Genomic DNA, 24,303 nt, shown 5'->3' with positions numbered 1-24,303 from the left:
TGCTGTGGCATGCACACACATACCCCCTGCCCAGTAAGCAAATGTAATAAATTTTTAAAAAAAATGACTTGTAAAATGCAACCTAAAGGCTTGAATACATTTAGCGATAAGTAATAGTACTCAACCAATGGTCGGTTCCCACTTTCTTCACAAGTTTATTCTGAGGTGCTGCAGAGATCAAGTGTGTGAAAAACCAAAGTTCACTATCCTTTCTGTCAAGAGCTCCATCTTGGGAAAAGGATGTGATCAGAGTGAGACATCCCTTCAGCAGGAAGTTGTCACCCCAGGGTGGCACCTATGAAGCAGGCTTCAGAGTCTGCTGGTGAGGTGACATCAGAGCCCTCATTCAGGAGACACCACTTGATGGTATAGAAGGGCCAGTCCGTCTGCCTCCATGGATTCACCGCAAGCAGTCCACCTGGGTCCTCGGAAGAAGAGACCTAGGCAGATGGGCTCCTCAGGGGGCTCCATGCCTCACGACATCCGATTTCGAGACTTGGTCCTCTTCATTTTGGAGAAGAAGATGGGAACAACTCGGAGAGCCTTCCTCATGGAGTTGGCCCGAAGGAAAGGGTTCAGGGTGGAAAATGAACTAAGGTAGGACAGCCCTGGTCACTTTGCAACCATGCAGGAGCCCTGCATATCCCCAAGGGACCCAAGGGACCCAAGGGACCGGTCGGCTAAGGGAAACAAGCTGAGAGGGGGCTAAATGAGATTATGTAGAAACTAATTGGTACCAAAAGGTAATATTTTTAAAAAAATATGGCTTCCCATGACTGACTCTGAGATGAAGTACCCAGCGGTGATAACCAGAAAACTAGTCGAAAAACTTCACATTGAAACCACTAGAGTTGGTTTCCTTCTGTCCCAAACTGACTCAACACCATTGGGTTCAATTTTTTAACTTGCTACTTTGGAGCAGGGAGGGTGATCTGATTGGCTCTGACTTAACACCTGCTGTACTAAGGGTCTGTGGTAGGCTAGACTGAGGTGGCTCACCACAGGTACCTAAGTGGCCTTGGTGACAGTTTTCCAAAGAGTGGTTCAAGTGGGCTTCAGGAAGAGATGCTGGTTAAAGCTGTTTGTCTAGGGGTGACAGATGGCACCCCAGTGTGATATGATCAGAGTCTAGGCAGGTGATTGAAGCTAGCATTTGGACTAGTTCAGTAGGCACCAATTATCATGGTTTTGCTGACTAGTCTATACATTCACTATCTAGACCCAGTGAAGAGAATCAAAGCGATTCAGAAAGTCCCAGGAGAGGCCCCGATGTATATGGCGGCTGCAGGCAGAAGTGTCGGGGTTACGGTAGGAGTGTGGGGATCCACTCAGTTCACTGTCTGAGACCGTGCGAGCTGGGAGGGGTGATGAACATCCTATGTCAGAGATGATACGGCTTTTACGCTTTGGATTTTAAGTCTTTGAATTTAAAAGAAAATTGCCAAACCTTCCTTGCTGATGAAATGCTGGCTTTGAGACACTGAGGAGACACATTTCCGAGGTCGATACTCAGGAGTGTCACACTTCACATGCCCGGCTGAGGGGACATTTGATCTTTTGCTAAAAAGTCCCCAGTCAAAAATTCCTGAGGTTCTGGGTTTCTCTCTTTTCTGAGTCTTTGTCACACTGTGTCCTACTGTTTAAGTTATCACACACACTTTCTTCTTCGGTCCCTAATGTTCCTTTCACACAATCTGATATTTCAACTCGTCTTTTGAGCGTAACTAATCTGTGAGACTTACGTACAATGTTAGCTTTAAAAGAGAAAGAGATTAGATAGGTAAAGGATGGGCGGATAAAACAGAAAAACATGTTCAAAGAGAAATTTAAAAACAGAAATCAGAAGTTTTAGCAGCTACAAAGCTGCTTCTCACGGTAAAGGAATTGAACAGGGACCAGTCAGGAAAGCGAGAGCCATCAGTTTTGGGTGCGACTTACTCAGAAAACTCTCTGGTAAGCAGTCCAAGCTGCTGGTGGAGGTCCACGGACTGAGGTACCGGTGGAGCAAACTGGCTGAGGCAAGTGTCTGGGGCGATGATGATCAGGAAACAAGTAACTTTGTTGGCAAGGCGAATCAGAGCGGTGCCCCAGCTGCCAGGGGCTAGAACAATGCCAGCTGCTGTGGAGACAGGAAACGTGTGAGCAAGACCATGATGGAGCAAAGTTCTCAGGCGGAGAGCACAGGCACATGCAACACGTGTGTGCTGCAGAGAAAGGTGAACCACAGGAAGCAGCAGCCCCGGCGCTAACAGAATTTCTGTGCCCAGATATAGAGTCATTAATTACTGTAGGGGGAATCTTTGGGCTTCACCTCCTGGCTCTGGCCCTTTCCAGACCAGCAGTCCTATGCAGCCCCCCTCTTCTCCCTAACCATGGCCTTCAGATCAATGTTCTGTCTGACGTGATGCTGAGGTGAGAGCAAGGATGTCAGAATCCTTTGATAAACTTCGCCGTAGGGCAAGTGTGAGTCTTGTTAATTAGTTACATCCATTGGCCTGTACAGCCAAACCAAAAGAAGGTTGTTTCTCCACAGTGAAACAAGCAGAACAAAGACAGGAAGGCAGCCTATGGAAATGCTGTAAGCAGTTGTCTGGCGTGGGAGCGTGTATGCTCAGATTTTCTGTGTCTTCCAATTTTATTTTTACAACAGACATACTTTTGTTTGTTTGTTTGTTTGTTGAGACAGGGTCTCTCTAGATATCCTGACTGTCCTGGAACTTACAATGTAGACCAGGCTGGCCTCGAACTCACAAAGTTCCTCCTGCCTCTATCTCCTGAGTGCCTCCATACCTGGTCTTTGATATGGAATTTTAAGAACAAAGATAGAGCCTGCACGATGGCTCAGTGAGTGCGTGTGTTTGCTGCGCAGCCTGACAACCTGAGTTCAATTCCTGGGACCACATGGTAGAAGGAAAGAAATAATTCCCATGAGTCAGCCTCTGACTTCTCCACACACACAGCAGAAGTAAATGTTTAAAAAAAAAAAAAAAGTCTTTTAGTTTGGGGCTGAAGAGACGGCTCAGTGGTTAAGAACACTGATTGCTCTTCTAGAGGACCCGGGTTTGGTTATCCGCACCCTCAGGGCAGCTCCCAAGCATCGAGTTCCAAGAAATCGTGCTTCCATGTGCAGCGGGGCCTCCAAGAGGTACACACACTTACATCCAGGCAAAACACCTATACAGAATTTAAATTATTTAATTTTAAAAAGTTAAAAATAAAAATGAAGATAGTGAAAAAGCTATTTTAAAAGGAAAGAAGGAAGGAGGGAGAGAGAGAAATGCTAATGGCAGGCAAAATGGCTGAGCAGGTGAAGTCACTTGCTGGCATCCTAAATTCAACCCTGGGAACCCAGGAAAGGAGGAAGGAAACCAACTCTCCAGAGGTGATTTCTGACCTCCACATGTGCACGATGTCATATACCAATGTGCATGCACATATACAATGATATTAATTACTACTCATGATGATTAATTAAAAGGAAAAATGTCAAGAGAACTGATTATCAGTAATGGCTACACTTCTTTCTTAGCTTGTAAAACTCAAAGCCCAAGGCAAAGAGAATGCTATGCTCTGGAACAGGCTGACATCCATAGCTCCTGTGTATTTTTGTCTGCCAAGAAGATCAGTCTTGGTTCCTACCTTACCTGAGATCCTCAGTGTACTGAACTCTCGAGTGATTCTGGGCTGGAGAGATGGCCCAGCTGTTAAGAGCACTGACTGCTCTTCTGAAGGTTCTGAGTTCAAATCCCAGCAACCACATGGTGGCTCACAACCATCTCATAATGAGATCTGACACCCTCTTCTGGAGTGTCTGAAGACAGCTACAGTGTACTTACATATAATAAATAAATCTTTAAAAAGAAAAGAAACAAACCAGTTTCCTATGGGGCATAGACTACCTGGGCATGCCACTCAAAATGCCACATTCGTGTTGGAGAACAGAATCAATCCAGAGAGTTCGGTACACTGAGGATCTTTGAACTGCATGAAATTATACTTATCACATATATTCTAGTTAACATATAATAACTTCATATATCTATTGTGTACAGAACAATAATTGACTATGCGTATGCCACATGTGAGGATCTAAGTGTTTCTGTCTCTTCATAGCTCTACTATTTCTGTGTGTCTGGAGCCACCACACACCTCCTACCTATGTCTCCATGATGTAAACAAAGAACTATTGTGAACTCTGTGTGTGTGAGTGTGTGTGCATGTGTGTGTGTGTGTGTTTCAGGAGGGTGACCATTACAACTTATTTCTTCTAAATGGCGTGTGCACATTTATACCTATTTCTCTTTGCACTCTGAGGTCTCATATCACATTGAAAACTCAGGTTTCATCAGAAAAATCTGAAAACTCCTGGTTTCAAGTCTTCCATGAGCAAAAATGAAGCAGTACACTAAAACCGCCTGCATGGTGCCAGGCACAACCTTAAGGGTAACTTTTTCTCCATCTTCCTTACACTTCTATTTTACATGAGTCTCACTAATATCACCCCCCCCCGACACTCCTCATCCAACCCTGGCCCCTAATCCAACCCGGAATGCAGTCCACTGCTGCTTCTCCAATTAAAACAGAGATGATTTCCTTGTGTGATGACCCACAGTCAGACCCAGTGTTGCCTTGTCTTTAGTCAGCAGGGACTCTCAGAAACTTTTAGGAGTGGGGAGAGCGTGTCCCATTTGGAACCTCCTTTTACTGATAACGTTGCCTTCCCTTTCTAGTGACTCTGTCACCCACATTGTGGCAGAGAACAACTCAGCATCCGACGTCTTGGAGTGGCTCCAGCTGCAGAACCTCAGAGCCAGCTCTGAGCTCCAACTCTTGGACATCTCTTGGCTGATTGACTGCATGGGAGCCGGGAAGCCAGTGGAGATGGCGGGGAGACACCAGCTTGTTGTAAGTGTCTCCTCTGCTGGATGGCCACTGGCATGGACGTCAGAGTCCACAGACTTGGGTTGATGACAATCTTTTCTCACGGAGGCCACTTAACTCTGGTGGGCCTCCATTTCCTCCTCTATTATATAACAACAATAACGCCCACCTCCTAAGATGCCGTGGAAACTGGAACAACACACACATAAATCGTGCACCGTACTGGCATATTGATAGATGGGAACTATTTTCTTAAAAAAAAAAACCAAACTATTATATTTAGTTTTGTATGTGTATATGTGTGCATGTGTGTCTGTGTGTGTGTGTCTGTGTATATATGTGTGCACATGTGTGCAGGTGTCCACGGAGGCCAGAAGAGGACAACAAGTTTCCTGGAGCAGGCTGCGAGCCACTCAGGTCTTTGGCAAGAGTAGCACTCACTATTCACCTGGACCCATCTCTCCGGCCCTATAAACGAGAACTATTTTTATGAACACATTCACACACCAATATTTCAGAATATCAGCCTTGAAATTCAGAAAAGTAAAGAGTTTCTTTTTTCTCATTCTGATAACTCATGAAAAAAAGGGAAGAATATGACTTCTTAGATCCAAGTCCTTTACCAATAATGCTAGAGTCTCTGGTAAAGGGGTTTGGATCATCTGTAATAAATTCTCTCACAAAGGGAATAAAATTTAATTGCTGGTTATTTTTCAGTTTTGTAATTTCAAAAGTACATATCCTGTACATACTTGACGTGTCACAATGAAATTCACTATCTGGTGTAGTTAATATGCACTAATAAGAAGAACAATTGTACATATCTATATCTATACACTAGACAGGTATGTGACACATATTGACTCCTCTGAGATTTTGCTCTCTTCCAGAGACAATTGTCATAAAAAGTCTTAAAGGCAGTGTTTTCTTTATATTTGAGTAACTATTTATAGTTACATATCCACTTACTATTGGCTAATTGATCACTATTCAAAATGGATGCTTATGCTTTTGGTAGGTGAGAAGAAACTCTTCGCTGAGTCCTGTCTCAGGCTCCCAGAGTGTTCCAGTACCCGCTGTGCAAAAGATTTCCCAGTACGCGTGTCAGCGAAGAACCACGTTAAACAATTACAACCAACTGTTCACGGTAATGAGGTTTTCTCAAAACCCAGGGCAAAGGGGTGGAGGTGGGGTGGGGCTTGAGGCTTCTTTCCATGAGTCTACAAGTCAACTTATGATTTTTCTGAAAATCTGAGAATGGTTCTCCATACTTACCTGTCTAACCTGACCTCTGGTTCTTTGTCAAGTGGGACTCCTCTTTCATATGCTCTAAGCTACTCAGGGGTCAGGGTTCACCAGAGTAACATATTCAGGAGTGTGTCAAGCACGGGACTTCTTGTCTCTAACTTTCAAGAGACATCTGTGAGGAAGAGCCGGAAATGAATGGCAGCCCCTGGGCCCACTGAACCACAGCTGCATTCTCTGATAGTAAGGCAACATGCGTCACCTTAAATAACCCCGGCTCTGGGTCTGAGTGGTGACCACGGCCTTGATTCCACAAGCACCAGCTGTGTTTTCTGTCCACACTAAGAGACCTGAATGTCTAGGGATCGTGACAGAACCCTGGCTACAGATTAGTCTAGAAGACAGGAAAGGATTATACTCAACCCAGTCATGACTGCTGGGACACCATGGGCACCAGGTCACTACTTGATTAAATTGTTTCTAAATGTCGAATGATGCTGAACTCATAATTTGTTAGACCTGTATCTTTTCAGTTCAGTGACGGTGTCCCACAGGGAAGAATACAAACGTACAGGAGCTTGATCCTGACTCCAAAGATACTCCATTAGTAAAGGGGACAGGAGGGACTTGCGAGTGACTCTCATGAGCAGACCTGCTGACCTGGTTTTATCTTTTTAGGATGCCTTTGATATTCTGGCTGAAAATGATGAGTTTAGAGAGAATGAAGGTTCTTGTGTGGCATTCATGCGAGCAGCCTCTGTCCTGAAGGCTCTGCCATTCCCCATCATCAGCATGAAAGACACAGAGGGAGTTCCTTGCCTTGGGGACAAGGTGAAGAGCATCATAGAGGTAAGGGAGAAGTGGGATTTGCTACGTCTCTAGAGAAGTGAAGGAGAGACAGACAGAATCACACGAGTATGGGCTCTCTCCTAGTTATCTATAAGTGGATCAGCATAGCACAGAAAGAGATACGTGGGTATAGACATAAAAATGCATAATCTCAACATGATCCCAGTAGGATGACTTTCTCAGATAGCGATTTTTACTAGCGGTGAAAGACTCAAGCCTTAGCTCTCAGAGCAGCAGAATGTTCTGCTTCCCACCCCAGCCTGGGGTGGGGGTGGGGGTGGGGGTGGGGGTGGGGGTGGGGCTCAACATCCCTCAGCTCTTCTGTTCAGCACAGGGTGATGCTCCATGGGCTAATTCTGCATCTGTACGTTCTGGGAAGAGACTGGGCAGGAGTCACCTGTTTAGCAACAGTTAAAGATTTCCAACCGAGGCACGGTTGTCATCTGGTAGCAAGTGTCAATCTAATCAAATGCAAGACACTTGGAAAAAATTTTTCTAGAAATATATTCTAGAAAAATCTCTCAATTAAAGACAACAGAGACTAGACCTCATGAGGGCTTGATAATGACCAGCTTTTCAGTGGGCCAACAGTTAACCTGGTGGGTTTCAGGCCCTCATATTTCCACAACTTGAATCAACTGAAAAGAAAATTATCAGGACCATTTGAACAATGCCTGTCAGTGAATATTTTGTCTTAGAGTCTCTAGAGTAAGATCTTTATCCTTCTGTATGTATCCTTGTCTGAGATTATAAAGGTCTTGGATCTATGATAAACTAAGTTATTTTTTTTCAAGATTACAGGGAAATCCTTGCTTTCTCCAGATCAGTCAGGGAAAATCCTCAGGTTTCAGGAGAAACCAGCAGTCGGACTGTAGGTTTGAGACTGGCACTTCGATTATGTAGAGACATACTTAAAATCTTTTGTTCACCCCTCCTTGCAGGGAATTATTGAAGATGGAGAAAGTTCTGAAGTTAAAGCTGTGTTAAATGATGAGCGATATAAATCCTTCAAAGTAAGTGATTGTACATTTGTATACTGGGGAGTGGTTTGTTTATTTATCCTGTTGTTTGCTGTGCTTGATTATATAACTCAGGCTGTCATACCAAAATGCCAGACTGAGCTGATTAGTCATAGAAATTTATTTTCTGCCAGTTCTAGAAGCAGAAAGTTTAGGTTAAGTTTCTGGGTAAAGACTCTGTGGAGTGCTCTCTGTGGTTTACAGGGGCCGGCCCCCTTCTTGCTGTGCCTGAGATAGAGATGGACATATGTTTGTTCTCAGCCATCTTTCTTTATTCTTACGTTATTGTATTAAGCATGACTCCTTGCTTAGGGAATGGTATCTTCCACAGTGGGCTTCCTACATCAACTAACAGTCAAGCCATCTACCACAGACATGCCCACAGGCCAAGGTAATATAGATAATTCCTCATTAAGACTCTTTTCCTGGATGATTCTAAATTGTGTCATATTGACAGTTAAAACTAACCAGTGTGCCCCACAAAGACTTCATGTGTAAACACTTACCTATCACACTGAAATTACCTACCAAGAATCTGTCACTCATGATTATAAATGTCAAAGGGACACAAGGATTCAAATAGAGCAAACGTGGTCCTAAAGTACAAACTTCTGAAAAGCCCTCATTGCATCTTGATTTCTGGGACTTAGGGTTGACCACTTTCCAATTCTTATTACCTCAGAGTTTATGGTACTCTGCCCAGTTCCTTCAGTTCATAAGTGATACAAGGCTTAACATATGGCCAGAATCGGGGCCAGGCTCAGCGCACAGACAGACCAGGGTTGAAGTTTGTACTTTGCCACTGTCCACTTGTAGATGGGGTACATTTGCTGAGTCTTTGTGAGCCCTCTTCCACCAAAGATGTGCTTCAGGACTTCATGTAAAAGGCTAAACAAGCTGAAGACAGCCGGAGAGACAGCGTCTCATACAGACACAGAACTGGCCGTCTGTCTCCTTACATAGATGTCTGTCCGTCTCATTTTGTGACACTTTGATTATGGAAGGATCCTCCAGAACCAAAAAGTCTCTGAAAGTTGCCATCCCCAGGCTCAAGAGAGAACTCACTAAAGGGCACTGAATAAGAGCCCCAGAACCAACAGAAAAATCTGGGTGTGGTAGCTTGCCTTTTAAGGATTTTCTTTTTAATTTTGTTCAGAGTCTTTTTTTTTTTTTTTTAAGATTTCATTTATTTTACGTATGAGTACACTCTGGAAGAGCAGTCAGTGCTATCCCTCCAGCCCATAGCTTGTCTTTTAGATCCAAGCACCGACAAGGAGCTCCCTGGGGCTCCCTAGCCAACTGTCCCAGCCTGAGGTTGACTTCCGGTCTCCAAATGCACAGATATATATATTATATATATATATATATATATATGCACGTCTGTGCAAGTACAAACACATACACACACACACACACACACACATATACACACACACACACTTCCCATTCTCTTGATGTTTTCAAGGGAAACTGGGCCAAAGGTTTGCTTATATTTCTTGTTTGTGGCTTAAGACCTAAGACTTTGGAAAGCGCCACTCTGTTGTCATAGCAATGGTGGATAACAGCCTGCCTTTCCCTCCCCCTTAGCTCTTTACATCCGTGTTTGGCGTGGGACTGAAGACAGCCGAGAAATGGTTCAGGATGGGTTTTAGAACTCTCAGCAAAATAAAGTCAGATAAAAGCCTGAAATTTACACATATGCAGAAAGCAGGTAACAGTCTTGTGGGGAGTCACGGGTTACTCTGGGCTTGTCAGGGTCGGGTGACATGGACGTCACTTTTACGTACTCCAGACTTGGGGGTCAGGCAAATCTTGGCTCCAGCACTTGTCACTGAGTGATCTGGAGCAAGCCAGTTAAAACCCTGAGCCTTCCTCACCTCACTGATGAGCCTGAGCTAGCCGGGGAATACACCAGCTTGCACACAGCCCTGAGGCCAGGAGAGCAAGGCCTCTTTCTGGGGCGCTATGACCCCCTTTATCCAGACATTAAAGCAGGGCTGGCAGTGTCCTGCTTCCTACAGACCCACCTGGACACTTGGGACTGGCTGTCTCCTGTGTAAAAACCATGCACGAAGAGTTGAGGACAGAAGGGTAAGCTGACGTGGAGGAAGGGGAGAGGAGTACTGAATAAAGTAGGTTCTCAATGGGCTGGTTCACACCAGGAACATGCACTAGGGACTGGGAAATGAAAGAGAAAGGGGCGGAAATCTAGCCACAGCCTTGATCTGTCCGATCAGAGCCCTGTAGCCTCGGAAGAGACAAGAGTCCAGAGTGGAGACTGAAGAGCTCTCACTCCCATCTCAAAGTCTGGCAAGCCCCATGGTCGCCACGCTGGCCAGGTCACTGCCTTCCATGGACAGTGCTGGCACCTTTTCCAGAAAAGAGGAGATGCAATTCACAGTCCCTTCTAAATGTGTGAGATTTTTAAGTGTTTCCTTTTAACATACAATAAAAATAGAGTAAAATTGTCCTTCCAGAGGGAGTCATTGCTATAGTTCCCTAGCTTCTGGGGTTATAGAAAATGTGAAGTTATCAAGTTTTTAATCTGGAAGTGATAGAGTCTTCTACCAAAGAATACTAGGTATGTGTAATTGGTCAACAGCTATCTTCCGTTTAATTGATAATAATAGAAAGACAGGGCTGGAGAGATGGCTCAGCGGTTAAGAACACTGACTGCTCTTCCAAAGGTCCTGAGTTCAAATCCCAGCAACCACATGGTGGCTCACAATCATCCGTAATGAGATCTGCTGGTGCGTCTGAAGACAGCTACAGTGTACTTACATATAATAAATAAATCTTTGGGCCAGAGCGAGTGGGGTAGGAGCGAGTGGGGCAGGAGTGAGTGGGGCAGGCGTGGGCAGAGATCCTGAGTTCAATTCCCAGCAACCACATGATGGCTCACAACCATCAGTACAGCTACAGTGCACTCATGTATATAAACCCCCATTCATTTTATAAGCCTGTTAATTTCTTTTAAAAATCATTTCATTTATTTTTAGTTTATGTATATGAGTGTTGTCTGTATGGTTGTCTATGTACCACAGTCGTCCAGTGTCCAAGGGGGCCAGAAGAGGGCATTAGATCTCCCTGGAACTGAAGTTACAGATGGCTGTGTGCTGCCACTGGGTGCTGGCAATCACACCTGGGGCTTCTGGATCAGGAACTAGTGCTCTTAGCGACTGAGTTATCTCTCAGATTTGCTGATTTCTGAGTGACTGTTAATAAGCTTTATATAATGCCACACCACAAATAAAAGAGTCTAAGAAAAAAACATTTAGTATTTCTATTCTGGATGCCAGAAGTGTACTCTAGTAAGCGTGTTTTATACCGGCTCCAGAGATACCGTTAAAGAGAAATGTGTATGACTATCAAACCTAAGTGGCATGGAGAAGATTTGGACTGATAGTGAGGACTCCTAACACTCACAGAAGAAGTGGGGAACAGCAGCATATTTTTCTCAGAAAGCCTTGAACTTGTGATGTCCTGTTTCAGCATCTTGAGTGCTAGGAATGCAGGTTGAGGTGCTGGCTGACAGCTACACATTCTTTAAAAAAAATGTAACGTGTACATCATCAAGTGAGTGGGCATAGGGATTTCCTGGCACCAACTGGGTTGGTTTCTGTATTTATTAGTGCCCAATGGAATAATGCTTCTTAGATAAAACTCTCTCTCTCTCTCTCTCTCTCTCTCTCACACACACACACACACACACACACGCCAAAGCAGCCATGTCCCAATAAAAAGGCAACTGTTGACAACAGAACAAGAAAAGTTTATATCTCATCAGTTATCTCTATGACGATCAAGCAACTGGCTTGGTAGTACCAGTGATAGATGGCTTAGCATCAACATCTGTTCCTGGTCCTGCTAACACACTTCTGTCCTGTTTAAAGATTACAGAAGAATTTGAACTTGGGAACTGTTTACAGTGTGCGCAAGCCAAGCGACTGTCTGGCTGTGTCTCATCCTGGAGTGAGAAACAGGAGCCTGTCAGCAGCCTCTAGAGAAGGGCATCTCCCGTTTGTCGAGTGGCATTTGGGTCCCTTAAATTACAGTGCGGCATCTTATATGGAAGCATGACTAACTGTCATCAGACCCTGACTCTCCCAGACATGCCCAGCTTCCCACCAGTACTTTATCCCAATCCTTGGAGATAAGCCTCCTTCTTGCTCTGCCTCCCTCCGTCTGCTCTGTGGTGATAGTCTAAGGCTCTACGCTCCCTCATGATGCTGCTTCAGAACATTGGTTTGTAGTCCCCAGGCCAGGAAGCAGCATGCCAACCCCTTTAAGGCACTTTGCATGTTGCTTTGGGCCCAGAATCCACCCTCTTCCTCCCATGATCTTCCCCTTTTCTAATGAAGCCTCCACTTCCAAATCCTGAATTTTCCCATCCCCTATCCCACTGTGTGGACACACATGGAATCTCAGTACTTGGTGGGGGGGCAGAGGAATTAGGAGTTCGGAGACGTCTAGGCCTTTCCTCAAAGCAGCAGCAACAGCAGCAGCAGCAGGAGGAGGAGGTGGAGCAGGAGGAGGGGGAGGGAGAGGGGGAGGGGAGGGGGAAAGGGAGGAGGAGGAGGAGGCATCACTGGTTCTCCATTACAACATCAGGTAGGAACAGCTTAGATTCCAGAAGGATCTGAATACTTTCCCCTTGATATGAATATGGTAGACTTCTCCATGAGAAATCAAAGCTCATTTGTAACCATGAAAAACCCGCAAGCAAATAGACAAGGCAGATCCATAGTTTGCTGTGCCCTGCTCAGGGTGTGGCCAATGCCTAAGAGCACTGTATGAGACAGCACTGTCTCCCATCAAAGGCTGGCCCTCTCACGTGTGCCTTTCTCTCCGCTGGCCTGTCAAATGGCCTCTCAGGATTCCTCTACTATGAAGACCTCGTTAGCTGTGTGAACAGGGCAGAGGCAGAGGCCGTCAGCGTGCTAGTGAAGGAGGCGGTGGTGACGTTTCTTCCAGATGCCTTGGTCACCATGACTGGGGGGTTCCGCAGGTAAGTGATGTAGCTGTTTTGGAACCCCTCTTCTGCCTGCCTCTGAAAGGGTGTAAAAGGGCCTGTTCTGACCTGGTGCCAACCTCACTGCAGCTTTGGCTCCCACCTCCTGGGTTTTGTGTCAGAGCCCCAAATACTTGACACCCCTACACAGAGCTGGTTCTTGCCTCTGTGGCTTTGCTCAGGTGAAACTTTCACTGCAGTGAAATTTGGCACATGTCTGACTTCTCAATCCCTTAAGACTCAAATTAGATGCTGCCACCTACAGGAAGCCTTCCTTGACTCCCTCTTGCTCTGAGAAGGATTAGGTATTTTCTCCTGTGCTTCCCACATGTCTACTACACTATGTGTGTTTTCCCTGTGGAGCTAATGGGTTTAGTTCCTACTGAGGCAAGGGTATGAGCCTGCTCATAAAGTATATGCTCAAGAAACTGGTTGAGTCAAAGAATAACTCAATGAACAAGTCTTCCGCAATGTAGTTATTCAGCTGGATACCTCTTGAACTACCTCTTGTAGTTCTTCAAATGACTGCCTCCATTTCAGAAAGGACTTGTCCCTCCCACCTCTCACCTACCTCCCCCGAGACTATACCTGGTCGCTTGCATCAAAGAGGACTAAACCTAAGAGAATTTTCTGAGCTGGGTTCTTTACTCAGAGTGCCTACTTAGCATGAAGGAAACCTGGCTTTGATTCCCAGTATCCAATAAACCAGGTGTGGTGACATATACCTTCAATCCCGGCACCTGGGAAGGAGGGGCAGGAAGAGAAGAAGTCGAGGCTCATCCTTAGCTTCACAGTCTGCTCAGAGCCAGTCTGGACCATATAGGACCCCATCTTTAAAAAAAAAAAATGACAAGGAAAAGTCTCTTAAGCCATGCAATAGGTCCAAGAAGGCTACATTGCATGGTATCCCCAAAGCTCTCGCTTGGCTACCTATTGTCATACGTGTTTATCTAAGTATGTGATGCATAGAGAAGTAATATCTGTTACTTTCTTTCCATCCATATACAACAATATAATTCTAGATAAAATGTTTTTCTGCCACAAATTTGTTTTGCAAGAAGTAGAGTTGTACAACCAAGAGTAGCCGGTTTTATATTGTGAGTATTTTGTACCACAAACCTCATACTTGGGACACAGTAACAAAGAGATTTGTTTTGATTTGTTGTTTTATTTTTAAATGAGGGGCTAAAAGTAAAACTAAGTGGGAGGAGGGGTCGGGGTTTTTGGGGAGGGGAGAAATCTGGAAAGGTTTTTAGCATTTGAAATGTGAATGAAGATTATATTCAATAAAAAATATTTTTTAAAAAGTCAAACTGATATCCTTTTTGTGCTTTTTTTTGCAAATTAGGGGTAAGATGACTGGACATGACGTAGACTTTTTAATTACCAGCCCAGAAGCCACAGAGGACGAAGAGCAGCAGCTTTTGCATAAAGTGACAGACTTTTGGAGACAGCAGGTAAGTAGGCCAGACAGCACCTGCCATTTAAGGCTGTCTTAGCATTGATTTCTGCTTGTTTCTTTTTAGCGTGTGTGTGTGTGTGTGTGTGTGTGTGTGTGTTCTATACGTGTGTATATGTTTGTATGTGTGTGTGTATATATATATATATATATATATATATATATATATATATATATATATATATATAAAGAGAGAGAGAGAGAGGGTGGGGGCACACATGTGTGGGTGCATGTGGAGCCTGAGATTGATGGTTTGATGTTGAAAATCATCTTCGACAACTTCTCCACCTTATTCACTGAGGCAGGCTCTTTCAATCAATCCCAGAGCTTATCAATATGGCTAGTCCTACTAGCCAGCTACTAACCAGCTTGTTCTGGGATCCCTTGTCTCTATCTTCTGAGGCTGGAATTGCAGGCAGACTGTCATGTCTACCAAGCATTTATATGGGTTCTGGGGATCTGAAACTCGGGTCCCTGTGCTTGTGAAGGAGGCACTTTGACCACCGAGTTATCTCCCCAGCCTCAAGCATCGTTAATTTCATGTGTTACATGATCAGTGTGCAGTGACCACCATTCTTGTTTGTAACACCTCATCACAGCCCCAAGTGGCTGGCGTGAAATCGACCAGAATCAGATGGAATGCCCCAGTCAAAGCCTCCCCAAGTTCAGGATCCATTCACCCAAGAATGTCCCCATCTGTCACCAGCCAAGTGCCACCCCTGTGTGAAGCACAGGAACCCCTAGGGGGCTAGTGCTTGCCTGGGATTCCTCTAAATTACTTATTAATTTTCTGGACAGAAACTTGAGATAAAGCAGGCTTCTTCTTCTTTTTTTTAAGTTTTATTTATTATTATATCAAAGTAAATTGTAGCTGCCTTCAGGCACCAGAAGAGGGCGTCAGGTCTCTTTACGGATGGTTGTGAGCCACCATGTGGTTGCTGGGATTTGAATTCAGGACTTTTGGAAGAGCAGTCAGTGCTCTTACCCACTGAGTCATCTCTCCAGCCCCCTAAAGCAGGCTTCTTAGGCCTTTTCCCCACTGCCTTCACGATGGAGAGATAGTTCTTTCAGGAGAAGAAGCATTTCCAGGGCCGGGGTCTACTCAGTGGTAGAGTGCATAGCTAGCAAGTGCAAGTGTCCAGGTTCAAGCCCAGCATTGCCAAAGCAACCTAAGAACAGATGTAGCAGGTCATCATGCCCCACACTGGGCCTGGGTTTCCAGCCACAACCCTGTGACCCAGTCCAGGCGATCGACATGCAGGGAAGGGTGTGGTTTTCTGTTCATAGTGGCTTTGCTTTTAAAGGAGCAAAGTTGTCCCTCAGACACAAACATGGAGAGGTGGAGGCTCTGAAGTTTTATTATTGGGAGTTTGGGTTCAGCTTTTCTCATGCAGAAATTCCTTTTCTGTGGAGAGAATCATTACCCAGGACATACAAAAGTACTTCCATGTCCAGCTCTGAAGAGGCTTTCTAAGGAGCTACTATAACATCACATGGGTGCCCCCCTCCCAGTCTCCCAAGACCTTTTCTAAACCCTCCCATTGCTTTTCAGGGCTTGCTTTTGTACTGCGACCTCATAGAGTCAACCTTTGAAAAGTTCAAGCTGCCCAGCAGGAAGGTGGACGCTCTGGATCACTTCCAGAAATGCTTCCTGATTCTGAAACTGCACCATGGGAGAGTGCGCGGCGGCGAGCATGGGAGAGTGCGCGGCGGCGAGCAGAGCAGCCAGCAGGAAGGGAAGGGCTGGAAGGCCATCCGTGTGGATCTGGTCATGTGCCCCTACGAGTGCCGGGCCTTCGCCCTGCTGGGATGGACAGGCTCTAGGGTAAGAGCTGTCTGCTATTGGCTTTCCTGGTTCAGGGGAGTAACTCAGATGGATTCAGGTCCTAGACCTGCTGATGGACCCAACCCTGCCTCTTCCAGCGATCTTGGACAGGTTCTTAGGCCTATAAGATAGATGTGAGTGGCGCCATCTGGGGGCAGCAGTGCGCAGCTGCACTGTGGTACAATGGCTTTCTCCTGCTGTTTACATTTCTTTAAAGCACAAGAGCACGTGCTTGTCCCGTCTCCAAGGCTGCTCTAAGAAACTAGTGAGGGTTTAAAAAAGAAACTTCAGGATTCAAGAGGCTGAAGCCGCTTTGTCCCGGAGCAAAACCAAAATGGCCGCAGAATGGTCAAGAGAGTTACACTGGGTAGCTTTATGTCAGCTTGACACATGCTAGAGTCATCTGAAAGGAGAAAACCTAAACTGAGTAAATTCCTCAGTGAGATACAGCTGTAGGACATTTTCTTAATTAGTGATTAACAGGGACCGGCCCAGTCCATTACGGGTGGTCCCATAATGGGAGAGCCCTCTCTGTACCTATTTCAGGTAAATAACGCTCTCCCAGCCTTCTCTCTAACAGCTCCGCTAACCCCACAGGGCTCTGGTGAGGACTCCGAGACAGCAATTCATCCGCTCCTCTTTTAGGTGTCATGCTAGGCTCTTGTTAAGCGTCTGCACTCTTGCAGCACAGCAAAGAAGTCACGGAATAAATCAGCTGGTACTGGGCTGAGCATAGGGTGTCACTGCCTGGGCCATGGCGTGGCCTTCTAAGGGTCTTGTTTGGTCCTAGCCGGAAGCCATGGGGTCCTGTGAGGACATCTGACACTTCTTGCCTCCCTTTAACTCAGGGTAGCATCCAAGGTCACCGGTAGATCAGGAGGGCCTACAGGCTCTGCCATTCCTGCTCTTCTTTACACACACACACACACACACACACACACACACACACACACCACCTCAGGATCTGACCAACTCACTGTTCCTACTTGGGGAAACACTATGTGGCTTTTCTATGAAGGAAAAGGGAGCGTGCACAGCCTGGCTTCCCCCAGCTGAGAGACAGAAGCAGGCATGAGTAGTGGCTGTGGCTGATATGGATCAGAGTGGCCACATGTTGTCTAAGGCCACAACATCTAATACATAAACAAGTAAACCAAGTGTTTCCCTGGCAGGCTCAGTTCCTGAATCTGTGGCAGCCTGACACCCCCCTCCCCCTCCCTGTCTCCAGCAAATCTCTGGGGCTCAGGAAAAGACCAGATTCCTTAGTTAGGATTATGACTGTTGTGACAAAACACCATGAATCAAAGAAACTTGAGGACAGAAGGGTTTGTTCTACTTACATTTCCATAGCACTGTTTATCATCAAAGGAAGTGAGGACAGGCACTCAGACAGGGCAGGGACCTGGAGGCAGGAGCTTTGCAGAGGCCATGGAGGGACACTGCTTACTGGACTGCTTGGCCTCCTTTCTCATAGGACCACCAGCCCAGGGATGGGACTACCCATAATGGACCGGGCCGGTCCCTGTTAATCACTAATTAAGAAAATGTCCTACAGCTGTATCTCACTGAGGAATTTACTCAGTTTAGGTTTTCCCCTTTCAGATGACTCTAGCATGTGTCAAGCTGACATAAAGCTACCCAGTGTAACTCTCTTGACCATTCTGCGGCCATTTTGTTTCTTAGTCACCTCCTTCAAGCCCTCGTTCAGTGATGTTCATCACGGCAGCCCTGCTTAGCATGTCCACAGCACTGACTTCTTATTAGTCCGTAGTTTTGTTATTTCTTCTGTTATTATAAACCATCTGTGTCCCCAGCTAGACTCTCAGATCCCTGAGGAACTGGCACTCTGCGGGTATTTGTTGGGTGAACTGAATTTCTCTCTACATGCACAGAAACCCTTTTGGCCTTAGCTGAGGACTTCAGGAATATATTTCTTGCACGGCAGAGAACCGGGAATAGCCCATCACTGACTGCATATAACCAACCGCCATTACACCTCCAGCCTCCCCAGTTGCTGGGAACCAGTGTGAACTGTGGGAAGACCATGTCCAGTCAGGAGCTGGGGGTGGGGAACTAAGCAGGACCTACAATTTCCTGGACCTGTGGTAGTGAATCTGCTCCCTGGTAAATATTCCACAAAGCCGTTACCTCCTACAGTGCTACTATAAGGGGCTTCTGGGGGGGGGGGCAATGTCTCACCCAGGCACAGAAACTTTCCAGCAAAGAAGAAATGAATTCTTGCTGCTAGAGGGTTCAGCTGTCCCAGGCGTTCTGCCTAATCCCAGGGAAAAAGACAAAGTTCTGGACCTGGGTTTCTCTCAGGAAACCAGCAGCAGTATTTGTGGTTCCATGTCCTTGTTTCTAACGTTTGCTGGTCACTTGTCCTGGGTTTCAAATTTGCTCCTTGGAGCCTCAGGGTGTCCTCCTGATCATGAGAGATGTCACTCTGGGGCAGGTGACTCTTCACAGAATCTCAGTATGAGTGGACATCAAAGATGGAGGGGCCTTAACGTTCGCTCTCTCCATCTTGGGACAAGCAAGGTTCAGAGATGCTAGGTAGTAGGGACACACAGATAGGCACAAAATCTGGATCAAGGTCTCCCCATTCCTCACCCTCTATTATAATAATGATATTTGAAACTTAAAACGATTTAGGAAGCATTTTCTCTGGTCCAGGTATTATTCTAGAAACTATGCGCACGCTGTCCATTTAGCCATTCCACAGATATTCACACATCACCTGCTGTGATTGACAAGGTTCCAAGCCAATCAGCTTCCTGGTCACACTGAGTTTCTGTTCTAGTACAGGGACCCCAGAGTTCAGCCACTCAGGAGCTTTGCCCTGGGGAAGAAAGTCACCCCAAGAATGTATGTTAGAGACAACAGTTTCAAACACCCAAAGGACCTCAGATAGCTTTCAACACCGTGTTCCAGAAATAATCTGGACTGGACAGTAATTTGTTTTAATTCTCTTCGTAGCAGTTTGAGAGAGATTTGCGGCGCTACGCCACACATGAGCGAAAGATGATGCTGGATAATCACGCTCTGTATGACAAGACCAAGGTAGTGTTTCCTTCCCGAGAGGGGCGACTGACCTTTACCTGTAAGCCCTTCCTGTGAACAGATTTTTTTTAAACATTTTTTTATTTCTCTTATTTCTTTTTCTTACAGTGGGGAAAATGAGTGCACTTACAGAGTGGTTGCAGGTGGGGTCAGGGGAGCCAGTTCTGTCCTGCCACGTAGGTTCTAGGGATGGAACTAAGGGCCTCAGGTTGACAGCAAGTACCTTCACCTGCTGGTCCCACTTCCCCATCCCTATCCCCCAATCCAGACGGATTTTAGTGTCTAGGTTAGCTTCTTTTTGCTACAAATGTTCTGTTCTCTGTGGATCACAGTTGAAAAGAGCTGGAAACATCGCCTCAGTCCCTACCGGGCCCAGGGCTCAACTCTATGACTTCTGGCTCAGAGAGTAAACCAACGGGGTTCTAGAACCAGCACATAGGTGAGCAGCGTTGAGTTGGCTGTCTTCCTGATGTTTACAGTCATTTACTCCAAAGAAAATCAGGGATTCCCATAAGTCATAAATGTCACAGGAATAACCATCCAATGCAGGGACAATCACCTTCTGAGTGGGTCATCAGTGGGTGTCTCATGCAGTGAAGAACACAGGTTCCTAGAGGTGGATGGGAAGCGGTCAGGCCCTAGTCCCTAACCATGGGGGACTCAGTGTCAGTGGCACCTCATTCAATTCATGCCTCAGAAAAGTGACAAGTTACCACGTGGCTGATGAAGAATTAGCAATTCTATCATTAAATCTATGGACAGAAAGGTCTACTGTTCTTACAGTGCTCGAGGGCACCATATTAGGATTGGAGGGAGAAGAAGGCATAAAATCGCTAAAAGCAAGAACTGATCCCCTTACCCCCAGGGGTTTATTTAAAAGAAATGGATATGGATGGATATCCAACTTAGCCTAGGACTTTAAATAGACTGCTAACAAGAGAGCTAAAAGCTTACTGGAGCTTTTGATTTCATTGGACTGAAGTGTGATTCAAACTTCAATATATTTTATTGGGCGGGGGGGGGGGGGAGACAGAAACATAGATACAAAGAGACAGAGAGACAGAGAGAAACAGAGACAGAGAGAGAAGTATAATGGATACCTACGAAATGGATCTTAGGTAAACTGTAAGGAGCTTAGCTAAATAAATAGTGCTGTCTCTAGGGCCAAAACTGGTCTCAGGCAAACCTGTATCCAGGATCTTAGGCAGGTTTTCCAACAAATGGTTTTGATTGTCAGACGTTTCCCATGAATCCCATTCTGTTCTAACAGGGAGGCTATCTTCTAGAATGGTCTTTGCATGAGTCTAATTGCTCCTTGACGAAGGCTTGGGTCATGTGCTCACCTGCTAACCCACTGTGCTTCTGATTGGCCAGGCGTGGGTTGTGTGCTTTTCCCTAAAGACAGGAGCAGTCCTACAGCTTCATGCATGGAGAGTCAGGATAATCCTCATAGAAATTCAAGGCACTTCTTACAGAGGAGGAGGCAGGAGGTGCTGGCAGACACTGAGTGTGTAAGCAGAAGCAACTTCATAAAGCCTCAGACACTGAGTGTGTAAGCAGAAGCAACTTCATAAAGTTCAATTCAGGAAGGCTTGCAATAGAATATGTAATAAACAAGCCAACGAGTGTCATGTCAGGGAAGAGCTGCCTAGTCCTCAAGAGCTCATAAAATGCCTGAGAGAGTGTCTCTTCTTGTGCTTCCAGAGGGTGTTTCTTGAAGCAGAAAGTGAAGAAGACATCTTTGCCCATCTGGGATTGGACTACATCGAACCACAGGAAAGGAATGCGTAAGAAGGAGTGGTTGGCATTGTTCTTTTCAAGTTAGACAGACTGTGCTCTGTGTTAGTAAAAGATGGCTTGGGAAAGTCAGGGACTCTTTGACCTCAGAGGATGCTGGCGGCAAGTGGATCATAAGTATACTGTGCAAAGAGAGTATTCTAAGGCAACTTTGAAGTCTTGATAAGCCAGGATGTGGGCGTGGCTCACAGTCTCAGTCAATCTCTCCTACTGCATAGAATTAATAGTCTGCTCTTTCGTCTGTTTTGTTTCTAATAAAAATGGTCTTGTCATTGGAGCATCATCCAGAGAAGTGTACCAAAGCTCACCTAACTCCCGTGTGTCTGAATCTCTGTATATCGCCAATAAAAATAGGAAGCAAAAGCATACAGTTTTCTTTGCTTTGCTCAGTTATTTTATTTCTAAACACCACTGGAAACGTGGAAGAGTCAGAGCCTGTGGTTGATTTTGAAAGGACACATGGGTGTAACTAGCACATCAGAGGTTCCCAAGAGGACCCTGGGTCCTCTCAGAAGTGCTGGGACACAGGATGCTGACTCCTAGCTGTCTCCACCCTACTCGGAGTTGGTTCCTTTCTTGTCCGGCCCTGAGCCGTACCAAGGAAGTGTTCTCACTTCTCTCTCTCAGATGCAAAAGCAGTTTCCTAAACCATACAGAAAAGTCTTCCTTTTCCACCTGGAGCTCTTAAAGAAAGCGTGGGTTTCTTTATCTTAGGGAAGCCATGAGAGGGAACCCATGGGAGGGAGGCAGCCTCTGGAACACCCCTCACCAGATCTGTTCTTCCTGTTTACTCTGGGAGGGCACAGGGCAGATCCTATACCCTGAAGGGACCCAAAGGCCACCTATTGTAAGGATGTCACTGTCCTCAGCCTGCTGTAGAGCTGGAGGCAAACTGATGAGTATCAGCCTGTTTCCAGGAGATAAGGGCTAGAAGGGAGTTGTGCTGTGGAAGGAAAGTTATGCCCCCATGAGAGAGTAAGGTCCCTTACCACAGGGACCCTCAGAGGATTCTTCTAGGAGAATGGGAGGAATCCAGCCCCACCAGTTACTGTGCTTTTCTCCATAAAGGGTTAATCAGGCTGACCCAGATGCCTCTTCTCCAAGGAATGCTTTGCTATTTCTTAAGGCCTGATCAAAAGACCAGGGTGGCCTTGGGTGGCAACAGGACAATCTGGTCTGCCCCAAAAGATTAGACTAGTTCATACTATTGTTCCTCTCAGAAGAGACAATCTATCTGGGCCTGTCAGTCACTTGGCCAAGAGACCACGCCTCTGTAAGGCTGTTTCACTTACAACTGTGCTAAGGATCTGGGAGGAATAATTGACTGTCCCTTTAAGAAGATGGTGTACTCCCCCCACAGAAACACCCCTTCTGTGAAGTTGCTTATGAGCTGTTATTACAAAGCTTTGCCAAGCCTGCCCACTTTGTGAAATTACTCAAATAAGCTTAACTTTTCCTTTTTTTAAAATCTCTTTTTCTTACTTTTAGACATAGGCCAGAGTGTGTGTGCTGTCTCTGATGCTCTGGGCTTTCTTGCTTTTTCCCTGACGTCATATCCCCCCACTCAGCATGTGACTGCTTGTCTGATGTCGGACTGCAGCCTCCATTTCTAACCAAAAGCCCTGTTCCCCTCTCTTCCTATACTTCCTCCCTCTCTTCCATGCATCTGGCAAAATTTAAAACTTTATTTCTTTCTTCCTTTCTTTTCTTCTCTTAAATGCTAATAAAACGATCCCAAAGCTGCTATCTGAGCTATTTTTTTAATTCTTTCATTATTAGGGCCAAGAATATGAAGAGGATAACCCCAAATTCCCTGGTAACATTCACGTTGCAGCAGAGCAGCCTGAGGTTGGGCTCAGGCAGTACTTCAATCTGTAGCCTACAAAAGCAGCCCACGCCCTTGGGAAGTGAGACTGATAACATCAGTCTCATGGGCATCCAGGCCACAAGCCTGAAGCCCGGAAGCACATGGCACCCTGAGATGAACCTGTGCACAGGGCTACTTGAATCCAAGCTCTTCCCAATACCTTAGGGGGTCTAGGAACAAAACCCTCAGGGAACCCAAGGGTTGTCTAGCAGGGTAACAGAACATGTTGCAAACCCTTGAGGAGACAGGCCTTCCCACTGCTGAAGGCCTCTCCAGTCACTTTAGCTCTATCCATTACACCTTTAGATTCCCATGGCCGTTTTGGACATGAGGGAGAATCTGGGGGCACTGACTTAACCTACGCCATGTGGTTGCTTGCCATTCAGCCAACAGACAAGTTGCTATGGTCATGGGTGAACCTGTGATGTAATATCCCACGACTCAGGCACATACCTGTATGGGGAGGTGCTGAGCGATCCTTTTTGAATGACTGTGGCCACACAGTCCTTCCAGGAAGGTCTGATATGGTCAGGGTGGGAATTAACACAGGATGCCCTAAGGATAATATAAACTAAATTCCAGGAGTCTGGGGTCCCAGGGATCAGAGGCTCCCAGTCCCCTTCCCTTGCCCAGCCTAATTGGAGTTAGAGAGACAGTCTACCCCTGATGATCAGAGAAGCCACTTCCTCAAAGGCCACTGAGGAGTGAACAAGGCCAGTTGGTGAGTCAGAGCAGGGCCTGACTAATGCTCCAAATCCTGATCTTTTTCAACATACCAGTCGTCAAGAGGAAGAGAATAGTAGAAACAAGGAAAGGTCGTTTGAGTTTTCAGCATGGAGGCTCCCCCACTGCCTGTCAGTGGAGTCCCACTACAAGGAAGGGAAGGGGCTCTAGTGAAAGGAGGGGAGCCCACAGTGCTAGAGGTTCTGGCTGGCATCTGAGGAAAAGAGGCAGAGAGAAGGGAAAAATTGCATCCTTAACGTAGGGAGAAAGGAGCCACAGATACTTTGTAGGTTCATACAATGGCTGTTTATTTCGCCTTATTACAAAATAAGTCTCTGTACCAACAGAAATCCTGAACATTGCAAGTTTAGTAAAAAACAATTTGAAATGAAGATTCTAAGCAATTAATTGATTGTAAGTAGAATTAAAATGAAGAATTAAAAAACAAAGCAGTCATACTTTATTTATAAGTTACAAGGCTTACTGATCTGTGTATTCCAATCAGGCTTCTCAGCTGCCCTCCAGGGTCAGTTTTATTAATATAAAACTGAGGATCTAGGTGAC

At 45.8% G+C, this 24,303-nt stretch overlaps 1 protein-coding gene across 2 annotated transcripts; it reads left to right on the top strand.

The window, feature by feature from the left end:
* Positions 1-310: 310 nt before the first annotated feature.
* Positions 311-21,502, top strand: Dntt (DNA nucleotidylexotransferase). 2 transcript variants are annotated; one of them, XM_052186090.1, is made up of 11 exons: positions 311-597; positions 4,731-4,905; positions 5,900-6,028; positions 6,805-6,975; positions 7,917-7,988; positions 9,582-9,705; positions 12,870-13,002; positions 14,354-14,462; positions 16,017-16,289; positions 19,272-19,352; positions 21,057-21,502. In XM_052186090.1, exons 1-11 carry the CDS (start codon positions 395-397, stop codon positions 21,141-21,143), a joined length of 1,557 nt encoding a protein of 518 aa, XP_052042050.1. In that variant the 5' UTR covers positions 311-394; the 3' UTR covers positions 21,144-21,502. The 2 variants fall into 2 exon arrangements, with proteins under 2 accessions (XP_052042050.1, XP_052042043.1); XM_052186083.1 differs by having other exon boundaries at positions 312-597; positions 19,269-19,352.
* The last annotated feature ends 2,801 nt before the right edge of the window (positions 21,503-24,303 follow it).

This window comes from Apodemus sylvaticus, chromosome 1 (genome assembly GCF_947179515.1).
Source record: "Apodemus sylvaticus chromosome 1, mApoSyl1.1, whole genome shotgun sequence".
NCBI classification, from domain to species: Eukaryota; Metazoa; Chordata; class Mammalia; order Rodentia; family Muridae; genus Apodemus; species Apodemus sylvaticus.
The sequence above is the reverse complement of the archived record's forward strand: the minus strand, read 5'-3'. Positions and strand labels throughout refer to the sequence as shown.